At 31.9% G+C, this 16,469-nt stretch overlaps 2 protein-coding genes across 3 annotated transcripts; one reads left to right on the top strand and one right to left on the bottom strand.

Moving 5' to 3' along the window:
- Window positions 1-603: 603 nt before the first annotated feature.
- On the bottom strand, window positions 604-3,492 carry LOC123700693 (dynein regulatory complex subunit 4). Its single transcript, XM_045647983.1, has 7 exons — window positions 3,475-3,492; window positions 2,694-3,386; window positions 2,241-2,428; window positions 1,924-2,042; window positions 1,320-1,431; window positions 1,019-1,161; window positions 604-701 (listed from the first exon to the last, which is right to left on the bottom strand). Exons 2-7 carry the CDS (start codon window positions 3,352-3,354, stop codon window positions 617-619), a joined length of 1,308 nt encoding a protein of 435 aa, XP_045503939.1. The 5' UTR covers window positions 3,355-3,386; window positions 3,475-3,492; the 3' UTR covers window positions 604-616.
- A 558-nt stretch (window positions 3,493-4,050) lies between these two features.
- LOC123700692 lies at window positions 4,051-5,750 on the top strand. Of its 2 annotated transcripts, none has more exons than XM_045647982.1 (4): window positions 4,051-4,367; window positions 4,870-4,986; window positions 5,192-5,284; window positions 5,501-5,750. In XM_045647982.1, exons 1-4 carry the CDS (start codon window positions 4,128-4,130, stop codon window positions 5,714-5,716), a joined length of 666 nt encoding a protein of 221 aa, XP_045503938.1. In that variant the 5' UTR covers window positions 4,051-4,127; the 3' UTR covers window positions 5,717-5,750. The 2 variants fall into 2 exon arrangements, with proteins under 2 accessions (XP_045503938.1, XP_045503937.1); XM_045647981.1 differs by having other exon boundaries at window positions 5,180-5,284.
- The last annotated feature ends 10,719 nt before the right edge of the window (window positions 5,751-16,469 follow it).

Genomic DNA, 16,469 nt, shown 5'->3' with positions numbered 1-16,469 from the left:
TTTACTGTCAAGCGTATTACAAGATTATTTAGCTCAATAATTAGAATTTATTTAGCAATTTATATTTTAATATTATCTAGTAGTCTATAATAGTAATTGATAGGTTTTAAAAAGAAAAAAACAGTGTTTTTACTATAGGTAGGTAACCTTTTTTTAATATTGACACTTATTAATATTTGAACCACAATTTGAACAGTATAACATGATAAGATTCGAATAAATAAAAGCATAAGTATAAAAGGGGTTTATTACGACGAAAGTACCATTACAGGAAGTTAATTTTCATTTTGAATTATGTATTTAAGATTTTTTCTCATATTGATTTATTAATATTGTTTTAATACTTAAGATTTTACTTAAATTTTAAACATAATATTATGTTATACAATACCTACTAACAAGTTATTTTTTTGGTACAGCGCCATCTTTTGACTAGTAGTGAATTTACCATATCAGTGTGGAATGCGAAGCTTTGTAGGTTACATACTTTTAACATAGATGGATTTATATAAAAAAATTGTTGTGCTTTTCAAAATAAATAATAATTTTTAAATCATTACAAACTTTTAATAAATAGGTATAAATCAAAACAATGAACAATCGTGATGTTTATAATTTATATTTGATCCTTTGTTACTAAACCAGCTGGACCTTGACCAATGATAGGAGAGAGACCTGCTACGGCAACCGCTTTCAAAGGTCTGAAAAATAAAAAAACAAATAATTTTTAAACATATTATAATTACTACACTATAATTAATAAGGTTAGCTGGAAAAAATCGCTCTAAGCGATAAGACCGCCAATTGTACTTAGTGTAAGTTAGATTTAAGTGTTTGTATTTCTTGTTTTGTTATCTTTAAGTGCAATAAAGTATTTATAAATAAATAATAAGGTTTAAATAATAGTATTATTTATTATACTTATTCTATTTATTTTTTACGACAAAAAAAGTTGTCAACCATAAATTCACAAACCATGTTAGTTCGCCGCGTATCTACTAGATGGCGCTATACTTACTTGAACCCTAATTCTTCAGCTGGTACCCCAAGTTTGGCCAATTTAGCTTCATACGTAGCCAATAGGTCATCATGAGCTTTCCTGAGCCTTGCTGCTTCATACCGGAGATCTTCTACTTGTGTGTCTTTTAGTCTCAATAGTTCCTACGGTCATTTTTGAAAGAAGCATAACTACATTATTTTTTTGTTAGTCAGGAAATAAATAAATTAGAACATCTAAAATTAGTATCTATTGGTTTTATCATTCACGTGAGTAATAAATTTATACGAAGAAATAGATATAAAATTAATTAAAAACTTACATGCATTTCCCTTGGACCAAGATCTCTTCCCTCCATATTTTTCAATTTCGCTTCCAAAAGCGCAGTTTTCAAAGACGCTCGCTGTTGAACTTCAAGGACTGCTCTCGAAAATCTATAATCATAATATGACTAATAAGTATTAAACGTTTAATTTTGAGTTTTAAGCTATTGCATAGCTTCTATCGCGGGCCTTGAGCGCGGGGACCGAATCGAGAAAATCCGTAACGAAAAAACCTCACGCTCACCACTCCGACGCCGACGGGCTCCGAGGTGTGGCTCGAAGGCATGCTATGCAATAGCTTTACCGCGGCAGTCCCCGAGTGCCACACGTCATTTTTTTAAAGAAAATGCGAAAAAATAGCGGCCATATAAACTTAAGGGCCATGTAAATTTAAGGGGAGCGAAGATAGAGTGTCGTCGGTCGGGTCAGCTAGTTTATAATAATAATTATTTTTACATTTATTTTGCTGTCATTTTTTTAAACAAAAGCAAAGTTACAATATTTTTACAGCTTATCGATTATGATTTTGCGTTGATTAATACAAAAACCTATAAACCCGTATGATGTACTTATGAAAATATGTAAAAAAAAAGTAATAATTACCTTGCTTTTAATTCATCCCTTTCAGCTAGAATTCTGTCGAAACGAACTTGTAACACCTCATATTCCCATTTCAGTACTTCAAACTGTTTCTCCAATGACGCTAGTTGTTTTGTTTTAGCCTAAAAATTAAAAATTTAATAAAATGCGACTGCGAAATTAATTTCAATGCAATATTTCGAAGAACATTTTTAGGTTATAGCATTGTTGTTCATTAGTAAAATAATCAAAAAGTTACACTACGTATTTTATAATGTCAATTATTTATAGACTCGTGGGTAAAAATATTATCATTATCTTTATGTATTCTTATTACTTACCGCCAGCGCCGCTTTATCTCGATCATAGTTAGACATCTGCCGTTTCAACTCCTTGTTATCGATTATCGCAGCTTCCAACGGTTCCCTTAGACTCTTAGTTTCAGCCACAGCATCTCTAGCAATTTTCTCAGCCCTTTCCTTAACCTTTTGCATATCTTCCATCTGTTGTTTTAGACTGCTGATTAATCCTGAAAGATTATTAGATACATTTTATAGAAATAATTTTAATTCTCGTAATCTATCTGTCGTCGACCTTTAGTCATTCAATTAAATGCTCAATAAAATTCAATTAAAAATTAAGGCTCTAGTCATTCAATCAAATAGCAAATAGCAATTCAATCAGTTGACTGCGACATAATATAATATGTATATCTTAGATGTATTAAAAATGTTAGATGATACAATTTTTTAACGAATCTAGTATCTGATAATTTGATTGTCTCAATTACTTACCCAAGTTATTCAACGTTATGTCATTGTAATAGTTCTTCAAATCGGAAAACGCTCTTTCGTGATGAGCAATCAGTTCAGACAATTGTTTATTCTTTCTCTCCTCAACCTCAGCTATCTCCGTTCTATGTTTAACAGTTAATTCCACTTTTGTTTCTTGTAGTTTCTTCTCTGCTTTATCTTCAATTTGTCTGGCACGCTCTTCAAACGTAGACCTTGTATTTGATAGTTCTTCAGCATGAATTAATTTCGCACGGCGCAATTCGTCTTGCGCTGCTAACATTTTCTCTCTCATTTCTTGGCGTAATGCACGTTTGTCATTTAGAAGCTCTAGTTCTTGTTCCGTATGTTCTTCTTTTGCTGCTTTTAATGCTACTAAATTTTCAGCACGTAAAGCAGCTGAGGCAGCTTGCTGTTCGTACTTCAAGTGTTTAATTTTTTGTTTTTCTGTTTCCAATAGCGCTTCATTTTCTTCTTGTGCCTCTTCGGTAGCTCTTTCCTTGTTTCTTAGTTCTGCTTTCGCTTCTTCTAGTTGCTGTCGTGTTATTTCCCAGAATGTTCTTATTTTATCTCTTTCCAATTGGAAGTAATTTCTTTCTTCTCTCTCTTTATCTAGTTCTTCTTTTACTCTGAGCGTGAATTGCTCGAGCTTTTCCCGTGTCATCTCGGAAGTATCCACTCCATCGATTACGATTGCTGATAACAAAAATCAATAGAATATTTAATATGAAATTTTTATATAATATAATAAGTGATTTAATTCACTATGGCATTATTTACATACCCGGGGCTTTCTTTGCTCCGCCTTTTCCTCCTTTTGGTGGCTGAAAAATAAGTTAATATAACAAATTTATAATTGACTGAAATCTTTAGTACAGACTACAGTGTTACTTAAATATAGCGTTGCAATTAAATACGGACTATATCGGCTTATTACTAAATACCTAAATATTTAAAGTATAATAACTGTAATTACCATTTTGAAAATATACAAAACTCAACACAAATAGGTACAAAAAGCTGGTTAGGGCCGACTTGCTACAAATGGTTGACTCTGTCAACAGCATAATCAAATTCGTTTCTATAGCAACTGTTTTCAGTATTTGGTATTTGGTTGCCATTATAACAAGTTTATTACACAAACAACAGTATAGGTAATTGAATATTTATACGTGATTATTATAAACTATGCGCTAGGTGAGATAATTATTTTCAAACACTATAAATCGATTTATATATTTCAACTTAATAAATTTCTGCTTCCAAATATCTATGTTTTGTTATAGCTGTTAACAGTCTCATCAATTACTGAACTGCATTTATTAGGTACGTCATTTCAAATATTATTGACAATGAAATCTCTCGTGAAATTCTAACAAATAATTTTATCATGTAAATTAGTAGTATCACTATCCCCGTTATCCAAATCCTTTTAAAATGCTTCCTGAACTTGTTAGCGTTGCTTTGTATTGTTTGAGTTTTGTCAGTCTGTTCCTCATAGACTACTTACTGGGTAACGGATTTGTGGATATGTTTCAAAAGTTGTTGTGCAAAATTGTCTGTTTCGTTAGGAAGTCGATACGGGAAGAGAAATTGTCGGATATGACGGGTTATGATAATGTTATAAGTATACCGTTTATTGTTACTGAAATTGTTTTCTTGGGATTGACTATTGCTGTAAGTACAACCCGGGCGAGTCAACTTGAGACCTGCTACCTATCCCCGTCTCTTTCACTCTCACGCGATAATAGAATGGAGTGAAAGGGACAGGACCATTTTTCAGGTGTCAAGTTAACTCGCGCGAGTTATATACACTGAAAATGTAAAATGAATAGAAGTCATGTGATTTATTCTTATAGAACTATAGAAGGGTTTCTGTGGATAGAAATATATGAAAAATTTGGTGCAAAACGATATACGTTCGTGCACAGTACCTAAATAATTATGAATCTAATATATAAAAATCAATGCCACTTTTCGTTGTAATTCCATAACTCGAGAACGGCTGAACCGATTTCGATAATTCTTTTTTTATTATATTCCTTGAAGTACGAGGATGGTTCTTATGTAGAGAAAACGTTAATATGTACCACGGGCGAAGCCGGGGCGGACCGCTAGTAGTTAAATAATTTATAATTTCTCAAGGGAATGTCTCTAAAAACGTTGTTATTGTTTTCAGTTTTTAAACAAATACAAACAAATTCGTGCTAAAGATAGATTGGATGAACTCCTGCAAGATAGTCGGGCTGCTTTACAACAAACCAATGAGTTTTTAGAAAAATGGCGTCTACGAAGGGTAAGCTAAACCTAGAACATTATATTTAATATTTCTATGAAGAAATTGAAAGAAATTCTGTATGAAAGAGAATAAAAACACTTACTACCGAGTACCTATTTAAGAATTAAAATAGTTAAGTACCTTAATCATTTCATGTTAACCTTATTAAACAGATTATAAAAAAAAATCTAAATATTTATTAATTTTGTAGCTCACTTGGCAGGTAAAGACTGAGCATTCTTACCTAGATGAAGAGCCACAAGAGATCAAACCGTTTAAATTGGAAGTGCCGATATTGCACATGGCAATAATTGATGTGAGCAAATTTCTTGCTTCATTTACGTACTATTATTATCTTGTAAGCATAACAATACGTCTGATAAGTCTGTGATCGAGACCAGACAAGCGTGCAAGAAATAAATTAGTTTTTCAATTTATCTGCGCATGTTTATAACATCACCACTGCTAGAACACTGAAGTCGACATCGTCCGACATGACAAAGAAAAATTTGGGTATTTAATTTTTTTTCAGACTCTTGGAACAACCAGAAGTCGACCAGAGCGAGGTGACGCTGGTGACACAATCAACATCACAGATTCGACCCTCCTCTCAGTGACGTCACTGCTAGATGATGACGAAGCAATCCCTGAACCAATCAGCGATGAGAAATATGACGATTCTATGGAAAAGTGCATCACGGAGTTCAAGAATCGGTATCTTTGGGACGTGGTGGAAGAAGATGACTGATGGATTTTTGAAATAAATGTTTTTAATATCTTAATTGGTTTTCTTTTTTTGTACTCTGTAATGTGAACTTTTGATGACTCGTCAAGCTAGAATTATTTACTTTAGGTGAAAATTTGGCACATATTTTCATCAAAAGATGGCACATTGCAGACCCAAATTTATTATTCAGGAATATATCTATAATTTACCCTGGTAGCTGTCTTCATGTTAATGAAAGAATTAATGTATTAAACTCTTCACTATCATAATATTACCAGTAACCTTGTATATGAAGAGAATAATAAAGGTTAAGATATAGCAGCAGATCTAGCAGCATCTCGAGCATAGTCAATGTTGATTGTCAAAATAAGATGTCAGATTGATATAGATGTTCTGGTACCTAATAAATGTAGCATGTTCACTTGAACTAAATTACCTTCACGTGCCAGCAAAAAGTGCAGTGGTGTTACACTAAGCCGTAGAGAATATACGTCATAAATACACGTCATCTATTCATAAGTACCAGTAATCCTACAAAGCGTCCGCACACTTTTAGTGTCAATTCGCAAATACCCATAATCCCTCTGATATTAATTTAACGCCCTGCTTCATCCACTTTTTCAGCTTTATTTCCAACCTTATTGATGTCATCATAAGGTTTATTATCTGGTGTATGTTCAGCTTGCTTTGATGTGATTAAGACGGCAGGGTGTCTAATAAGATCGGATATAATTAAAACATAAGTAGGTGAAAATTGACGACTAATCTTTACGCTACTTCAACACTCTTACAGTATTTTATGTGTTATGTATTGTGTTTTAAAGAAGATCTTATGTATGAAGAATCAGGTAATTCGTAAAATAAGAAACTTAAAGTATTTTTACATAAGGTTAAAAGTCTATGAGCAGATTATGTTATACTGTTATAGTATATGTAGTATTGTAGATGATAACATGATCGATTGATGACGTGATAATTAATATTATAAACTAAAATAAAACACATAATATAACTAAAACAATTTACGTTTAAGCAAAATTGTTATTGGTTCTCCGACACAATTAGCTAATGCTATTTGGTGGTTGTCCAAACTTAGGATTAGATTAGCTCTCATAATGTTGTTTACAAACATGGTCGTTTGTATCACCATCTAGCTTACACATTTGGCATTCTGCTAACCTAATGTAGGTAATAAAAAGCTAAAAGGAAAAGAATAAATTTCACAAAGGAATATAAACACAATAAAAATCTGACATTGTAATAAGCATGAAAATAAATATACCTTGCGATAAGCTTACAAAGGATCGCAATGAGTTCGAAATAATATAATCTTAAGGGTGAGGTGGGAAAAAGAAATAAGAAGATAGAAAGTAGAAGATATCAATTTCAGATAATATTGTTATAAAGGTATTCTTGTGGCATCAAATTTTGCATGACTGTTTACTACTTTAAGTACGTTAATGTAGAATTCGTTGTAAAGTTTATTTTCACGTACATGAGTTATAAATCCATTTCAAACTTCTTACATAAAGCCAGTATCGGTAGTTAGTTCATAATATTTATATTAGGTAGGTAGGTAGTTACGTTATTTTTACTATATTATATCAACATTTTTAGGTAAGTATAACAGCAGGCACATTTAACAAATAAATGGTTTGTTAAACATCACAAATTTCATATTATATTATTGTTAAACAATAGAATCGGAGTAATTATTAATTTATCGTTTATGAAACGTTACAGTGTTCAACCATTCATAACAAGATATTACATAGAACCTATATCAACATTTTTTTCAAATAGCTGACCAATTTCACCGCAATCAACGATGTACGTAATTTTTGTTGAATTCAAACAAAAGGCACGTGTGTGACACAGAAAATGACCGTGATCATAACCCTCTTTCGATCATGTAATTATGGTGTAATGAACTGCTTGTACGTGGTCGTGTGAGAGCTGCTGATGTTTTTGGTCCTTCGAGCTAGTTTAGAATAATTTGATGCAAAGTTGTAACCACAATTCTGGCAAATAAATTTTTCATTTTTCATTTTTTCAGTTTTTGGAGTTTAGAAGTTTACTTGAGGTAGTTTTGGATTGATCATGATATAATTATTGTAGAGTAAGTTAAATATATATGTTTTAAAATAAATCCTTATTTCCCTTGGTCACGACATGAACAACTGTGTTCGTCATTGTAAAGTTTTTTTCAGTTTATAAAAAACAATGAAATATTTCTTACTGCAACGGTATTATGATATTACTAATAGTTATATTAATTATAGTAACATTATTAATATTAATTTCCGCTGTTATAAAATTTCTTAAATTAATCATTAACAGCATTTAGTTCACCATCTCTTTCACTAGATATTAGGATGATGCGTCGTGCATTGTGGCCGCATGATGGATGGGTGCACGCCTATCGGTTTGGTAAAGCAATCACCGTTTAGCGACCACCACCCTTTGGGAAAGAGTTGGTAATCACCGTTGTTATTGTTTGCTAGGAAATGAAATTTTGCCTTGGAAGCTACTTATAGTAAAAAATGACGATAAAGTTTTTAGAATAGAACGAATCAATGCAAATGCAACGTATATTATTACAGAGTAATTTCGGACTAGATTTGAAGAATAATATTTTTTTATAAAAATTTTGGAATTAAAGAGATTACAGGAGGTGATGTAACAGCATTAAACGAGAACAGAGAAGTGAATAAATAAAATTTTGTTCGGTCAAGAAGTAAAGGCATTTTACAAAAATAGATCACAAAAGTTAGAATCATTGCTACCTACCATTGCCATTTTTTGTTCTGTAATTGAACCTTTACCTTCTTGTAAAGTTGTTACAAACCACTACACACAGAGTTACTACAAAATCATCTATAGCTCCACGTTCAAAGTTAACTAATGAATTAACTCCAGTCAATCGATATGAGCAGACACTTTTGACAACTAAGTCATTAATCATCAGATTAGCTGAATCGAAAGCTAAAATGCATTTGAACAAGTTTTACTAACAAAGGTATTTTCGGGTTATATAGTTATCCATGTGTCCATCCATTAACAATAACTGCAAACGGCTATCTTAGCTCTTGATTTTTTCTGGATTATATTGTAGGTTAAACTTATGTAATAAGGGCAAAAGCAATAGTAGATAGCTGATGGTTAGACTAGTTGATTTCGATTTCAAGATATACAACAGTATGAAGGACACATTGTATTAAAAAAAAGACGTGTGGCACTCGAGGACTGCCGCGGTAAAGCTATTGCATAGCATGCCTGCAAGCCACACCTCCCGTGCCCGTCTGAGTGGGGAGCGTGAGGTTTTTTCGTTACGAAATTTCTCGATTCGGTCCCCGCGCTCAAGGCCCGCGATAGAAGCTATGCAATAGCTTAAAAACTTAAAGTTCCTTGTACAGAATCAAATTCACGATTGAAATTTCTTGATTTAAGTATAAATTTTTTCGTTAGTCTATCACGGTAAAATTTATAAAACTCTCTAATCCTTACAATAGTTGGACCACTATAAGATCAGAAGCACCTAACGTATTATAATTGTACGTAAAATAAAATCACTTAACGTATCGCTTAGACTTTAGAGCGCCCAAGATGACCTGCGACGCTCATTTATCACTCACTCTTTTTATCCCTTCCATTCAATACTTTTTGTGCAAGATTAAATTTCGCGGTAGCTCCCGTATCATTAATCCTAAACCACTCACAAAGACCCCTCACAGCTTGAACATGTTTTGGAATATCCTTTCGAAGATATAAATTGGATACGATTAGAGGGTTCAAGTTAGACTGGTCACGTCTGTCCCCATCGTGTCATAGATTTTTATTTTTTCCTAGTCTGTACGCTGATTATGATTTGTGGATTGGAAACGCCTGATGAATTGGTTTTTGATGACAAGTATTTAATGTTTGTGTTTTTTACGATGGACAAGCAGGTTTTATTAATTGTTGCTTAGGACAGTCTAATGAAAAGACGAGACACCTTTTGTTAGACTTCAATCTTCGATGAATTTCTTGTAAATGGCGCTTTGAAAATGACTCCTATAAAAATTAATGGTACCTTCTCCTCAAAAGTTCCTTATCGATTTTTAAACTTTAGCTGAGTCTCGAACAGTTTACTGTTTATATTATTTTATAGATAAATTTATAAATAAATACAAAACTGTGAATAACAATCACAACAATTTTAGATTTGAAGGCTTCAACGATCACCCTTGTTTGTTCAAGTAAGGATTACACGTCATCAACACCCCAAACTAGATAAACAATACCGAAATTACGTATCATACGAACTATTCTATATTATTGTAATTTAACAGAAAATTGTATTGTTGTAAACCAGCCTTCATTTTCCTATTTATTCAACACTGCCATTAATGTAATATCGCCTTTAATGTAATGAGAAGAAGCACCATTTTTGTGTAATAAGAGGATGTTCTTCCGAATTCAAAATTCAAACGTTTGGAATAATGACAGACAATGCAACCAATTTAAAAAGTACCGTTTGTTGGGTATTTAGTAAGGGTTGTAGTTCTGTTAAAACTGGTTGGGTTTTCGAACATGGCGGCGGCAGTCACGTGCCAGTCACGTGGCGCGAGTGAAAATCAAAAGCGTTCTTTCGGAATAAATTCTTAAATACGGTCATTAGAGATATGATTATACATAGTTTTTGTGCATTGTTTACTGCGATTGGTTTTGAAATAGATAGGGGTATGAGTTTGAGGTTTTTGTTATGGTGTACTCCGTTTTATAATATACCCAATTATTATATATCATAATATTACACTATGATGACTAATTTATTTGAAACGAATTCGGGAATTCGATTTAAGTTTGAATGCAATCGCAATATTTTTAACTGTTATTGTTGCAAAATTTTAACTTAGTAGCACATTTCTATCAAGCTGTATCCCAATCACTGCATAGGATGCAGAATATTCTGATGTTTTTAAAGATTTTTTTTAAATTGTATAAATTCTTCATTTGTAAAATGCCACTGTTTGAGTTACATAATATTCTTTTGACTTCGGCGTGAAACAGTAGGCAATTTGAATCTAAACAGCATTATGTAAATGAATCATAGATATGTTTGTCATAAAAGAATTATCAATAAAATTTTCTCTTATAAATCCATAAATATTTTGAGATCTAATCGATTTATCTACCTATTAAATATTTAAAAATTTAAAATTTAACTCATTGAATACAACAACACCTTGTAAACTCCCATTAATCGGTTCCCACACCAAATGACTAAGTAAAAAACGTATTACCTCTAGTCACGTGGCGAAAAATTGGCCCTTTGAACATATTTTATGTGGTTATGATTCTATATTAGCTATTTGTTAGGAAATTAATATAAATGAGATTAACGTGATCTTTTCGGTGATTAATTTTTTGGTTAGTTAATAATGGATTTTGGGGTGAATAGGGTGAGGGATTAATTGATATTTGAAACGTACGAAAGCTCTCTAATTTTTTGTGTTGCTGAGTTTTATCTTTCAATTGTTTTGAGTACTTGTCTCGTATAAAATTTGTGGAAGATAGCTGCGCTTTTAAGTACTCACCATAAATGAAGGCTGAGAGTATTAGACAAGGTATTGTCAGCCAAAAGAGCGAACACGATATACTAGTTTATCAATAAAAATATCATTAGGTTTGGATTACATTTTTTGTCCTTAATTAAAATTGTTCTTAAAATTTTTAACTTTAGCCAAATGATAATTAATCGAATTTTAGCATTTTCTTTACCTACCTGTTTCAATAAAAATAAATATTAATTGTTACTTACAATAGTAAATTACGTTGAAACACGCAGCGTAAATTACTGCCGAAAAAACCTTAAAGATGAAAAAATTAAAACATCTGATACAGCTATACAAACAACAAAACTGGCATTCTATAGTCATTATCCGTGTATACATAAATTAATCGTAATAATATCTGAACGTACGCACCCTCCAGACATTTGCATCGATATTGAATGTCCAGCGCTTATTCTGCCTCAATCAAGGGATGGGTTACATCTCGCGTATAAAATGCAGACACGGCAAATGAATATTTTGAATTTCAATTAGGAAGAAAGAAAGAAACAGAGTAAAAAATAAAAAACTTCGAATGCAAAAGGTGAAGTCAATTGGTGCAAGAACTGCCAACTAAAAAAAATATTTGTAAACTAGGTAGGTAGTTTCAACGGTAAAGCAAAGATTTTTGTAAGTATCTATTTCTTTCGTTTAACATATAAATAATGTAGTAACGATTTTTCCCGGATGTGGACAGTAATTTGACAGGTACCCAAATAATTCTTCTTTAGCTTTATTTTATAGCAGAAGAAATACAAGAATTTTTAAATGCTTCAACCACGTGCCGTTTTGACTGTGGGCCTACTTTTTACCAGTATTTTCGAAGGCTAGCATAGAAAGATTTCCAGCATTGATGTCCATTGCTACATCTGCGTTTAATCTATGACCACGAATATTATTAAGGCTTCCAGCGGAGTGGCAGCCTGTTTAAGTGACATTAGGCTAACACGCATGTCATGATTGATTCCGGCAATTTCAATACAGACGCGGTGGTGTGACGAATTAGTACTAGGTTACCTAGGTTCTAAGTGTATTCTATAGTAATACTATTATTAGACGATGGTAGAGCTTTCAGTTGTAGTTCATAGTTGTTGTAAGTTGAAATACATTTTTTTTTGCGATGAACACAATTAATTGGGGATTTTACTGAATAAAACTGGAATAGCAGTCATTTTTCTTGGAGAGTATTAACTTAAACCTGTTACTTTATGTATAATATGTATCTTATAGTTAAACCAAATATATTATACGGTTCATTATCTGCAGTTCATTATTTGAATGATAAAATGAAATAAGAAAAACAAATAACTACTCGTGAAATCGTTTTAATTCCGTATCGTTAATTCCACAGTATCAGTGGATTCCAACGCACAAACAGACGGAAACAAGAAAAAGTATTGCCTATTGTTATCCCCAGTAATACAGAGTAATACAGCTTTAATGAAGTAACACGACGCGTCGGTGTATGACATAACCGCAACCCTCTCTGGAGTGATATTATTCTGTATTTTCGGGAAATAATAGGAATTTTATAAATGTTGATATTGGTTAGGAATTAGGATAGTATACAGTCTTTCACGCAAAACAATAGATTGGATGATGTATCTGTATGATTTGGTACAGAGATAGATCAATTATTAATAGTTTGAATAAGCATAGGTTATGATGAGTAGAAAATAGTCAACTATTTTATTTGCAATAACACAAAGGTGTATATATAATATTTTAAACTGCCTAAAGAAGTTCTTTAGAATAATCATTCTAAAATTATAAATTGAAATGGAAACAATATTTGTGGTATTGGTAATGTAGAGCTTATTGTAAAGCAGACAATTGAAATTTTAATCATTAGAATATTTACACTGATACCATGCGTTTGCTTCAGTGGTAAATATATCGTACGATTACAGAATAGCATCCCTCAACCCTACCCGAATAACCAACCGAATCAAAAAAGCAATATGTAGCAAATTTATTTTTCAATTTCGTACCAATTTTGCATACAGGGACCCGTTCTGATATAATTCGAACAAATAAAAGCATTGTGGGTTATGATGTGTGTATGTTTTTTTTTATTTCGTCTTTATAGGTGCGAGGAAAGAGGATTTCTGTTTAAGGTTCGTTATGTTTAGATTTCTTTATTTTCGATTTTGTAGACGCGTTTGATACGGTTGCGTATGTTTAGTATTTTTGGGTAAATAATGATGGATGCGTAATGAGACAGAAATGTGTAGGTATCTATATTTTATTTGGCGTGTTTTATGGATAAACATCAAATTTTCCTTGATTGTAAATTCAAAATGGAAATGTTGAAAAAATATGAAATAAAAGGAATTTGCAGTTTAAAATGCGGCAATTGCATCTGCAATATCTTTTGGTGTACCTGGTGTAAAAATTTAATATTTATTAAAATATATTTTATCTCGACGAATATTACAAAATATACTTTTACACATAAAATGTTCTAAATTAAATTTTTTGATGATTTATAATTTTTAAATAGTTAATTACTATGCAACCGAAATATAAAATTCGTGAGAAAACCAAACGATCAATCTTCAAAAATACAGCGTAAACAACGCGATAATATTGAAATTAGTTGATGATCGATTATAGTAGGTACCTCTTCTATATGCAAATAATAGTTTGCGGCAAAAAATCTGAATACCAAATATATATTGTATTTTTCGTCACGCGTAACAATATTGTATGCAAAAATTTCCATTTGCAGATATTACGTTGAGTCGTCACAAGTATTGTATGCATGTCAATATTACTGACGTGATGGGGATTTGATGGTCTATCGATTAATCATATTTTAAATAAATTTATTTAAAATTAACGTCGCGTTAATGTTTATTAATATTGATATGTGATTTTGTTAATAAGAGTAACCCGGGGCTGGGTATTTGTGAATTTTGTTGAACGTTGCAAAGAGATCAAGTTAATTTGGCTTTCTGTAGATATGTAAATTAATTTTAATATTAAATTCCGTAGTTTTCCATTATTGAAGTGAAACTTCTTTATCGGGGTTGGACAAAAATTTAGTGTAACATTTTTGCGTTACGCTGTAGGCGTGACATTTTTGCGTTACGCCGTAGGCGTGACATTTTTGCGTTACGCGCCAACTTTTTCTTATCCCTAAGTTTCACTTCTTACGTGTGTACTCTAGTACACGCACACATTTTTCCATTATATTTAATAATTACTTGTAGAAAAAAAACTAAATATACCTAATAATTCATCTGTTTCACTGCTCGATTTTCTAAAGGTAGTTGATAAGTCCAGACCAAGAAGACATTTTATTTTGTTCACCTCCAGGAATCAAACCGCTTACCACTGTCAGCCACTGTATCAAAAAAGTAAAATAACATAACAAGGCGCCTAATAGCCCTATACGTTTGAAAAGTGCGCTCGTAAAACTTCCACAGTAGATATAAAACCATCCAAGTTAGATTTAAGTTAAATACATCAAATAAGTGACCACGTTAAGTTAGTGGGTATTCTTACAAACACGATCTAAGTTACATGGAGTGCAGTAAAGTTATTCAATTTAATAGCTTCGAAAATGGTTTAAAGTTTTGATGAAAGGCTTCATGCTAATGGTGTTAGAACTTGAGCGTAAAAATAAGATGTTTATGTGAAAATATAGAGTACTAACTTTCCACCCGCGGCTTCGCCCGCTTTGTCTAAAATCTAATAAATTATATTACACTTCCTCTTGAATCACTCTATCTATTAAAAAATACCTCATCGAAATTGTTCAGTTGCGTAGTTTTAAAGTTTATGCATACAAAATAGGGATAGAGAAAACGACTTTGTTTTATACTAAGTAGTGAAGATATTTTACATAAGTACTAAATATATAGAAACTTCATTCACACTATAAATTAAAGTTCACACAATTCCCGAAACACCGAAACAAATTGCTAATATACAGGGTTATTTGTAAAACACCGGCAACCTCGCAGGACAAGATAGCTAACATCATAAGTAACAACATTTGATCTACGACTTTTGGCATAACGCAATAAATTATTTTTAAATGATTTTTTAAGCTTTTATTGTACTCTCCTAACATTTGTAAGTCTATGTTCTATTCATTATCGAAAGGACGACGCGACGCCCCCTTTCCCCTCTCGTTCGCTTCTTGTTTACGTAAGTTTCGGAATGCGCGTAGAGTTTATAATATTCAAACGGAAAATTAAATGAATATTTATTTTTGTATGAAAATAAAATCTAACAAATTATCAAAAGTCGTAGAACAAATGTTGTTACTTATGATGTTAGCTATCTTGTCCTGCGAGGTTGCTGGTGTTTTACACGTAACCCTGTATATTTAACTACCTATACTTTATTTTTGCAACAGAAAGAGGGTAGTGCTCACGAATCGCTACTAATATTATAATGCGAAAGTTACAGTGTCTGTCTGTCTGTAAGCTCAAAAATAAAATAGAGCTTATGTCACCCTGAAGTACCTGTAGCTTTTAAGCTGTAAAAGGACATCGGTCTAGTAGTATTTGAGTTTAATTTAATATATGTAATTAAAAAATCCCGTAATGGTATTAATACCATTACGGGATTTTTTTATTATATTTAATAATGTTTAAACATTAATTTATTTCTTTCGATTAATCATATAACTGTTTTTTTTTTTCAAATTCAAATTGTCTTTATTTGCTGAATGTAGTTACATAGCTGAGGTACAAATTTTATAGGTGCTTAGACATTCTGCTCGTAGTTGAGCGTGCAAATAATATAATTGTTTGTCTTTATTTGTCTTAATTTTTTTTTCATTAATATTACACGCACACCTCTCTCCTGAACATAATTGTCTTTTTAGAGTGTCTAATAAAATATTATGTTATCACCATATGCTTTCGTTTATTACCTCCTTAGTGTAGTTATAAGTGTTTAAGTGTGTAAGTGTTGTACTTTCAATGAGGTGCTTCTTCAGGGTTCTTAAACAGTTTAAATTTCATAGGACATTCACCTTACACCCCACTGAGTGACTTAAATCTTCTTAGTTATATGATAAATTCGAATATTTGTATGCATGTAGGTACTCTGAATGTTACTTTTTCATGCCAGAAATATTGGACATATTTAGTTGAAATTTTATAAAATGATAGCTTAACTTGCCTACGCTTATACATCATACTTAAATATAAAGAAAAAAT

The sequence above is a fragment of the Colias croceus genome, chromosome 20 (assembly GCF_905220415.1).
Source record: "Colias croceus chromosome 20, ilColCroc2.1".
NCBI classification, from domain to species: domain Eukaryota; kingdom Metazoa; phylum Arthropoda; class Insecta; order Lepidoptera; family Pieridae; genus Colias; species Colias croceus.
This window is presented reverse-complemented; position numbering and strand designations above follow the sequence as displayed.

Bases quoted from the DNA above. Each gene is read 5' to 3' on its own strand.
- LOC123700693 (XM_045647983.1), bottom strand. From the start codon at position 3,354: ATGACACGGGAAAAGCTCGAGCAATTCACGCTCAGAGTAAAAGAAGAA. The intron at 2,429-2,693 runs GTAAGTAATTGA...ATAATCTTTCAG, and splicing joins CATAACGTTGAATAACTTGG to GATTAATCAGCAGTCTAAAA. The intron at 1,162-1,319 runs GTAAGTTTTTAA...AAATGACCGTAG, and splicing joins TTGGTCCAAGGGAAATGCAT to GAACTATTGAGACTAAAAGA.
- LOC123700692 (XM_045647981.1), top strand. From the start codon at position 4,128: ATGCTTCCTGAACTTGTTAGCGTTGCTTTGTATTGTTTGAGTTTTGTC. The intron at 4,987-5,179 runs GTAAGCTAAACC...TTAATTTTGTAG, and splicing joins AAAAATGGCGTCTACGAAGG to CTCACTTGGCAGGTAAAGAC. The intron at 5,285-5,500 runs GTGAGCAAATTT...ATTTTTTTTCAG, and splicing joins TGCACATGGCAATAATTGAT to ACTCTTGGAACAACCAGAAG.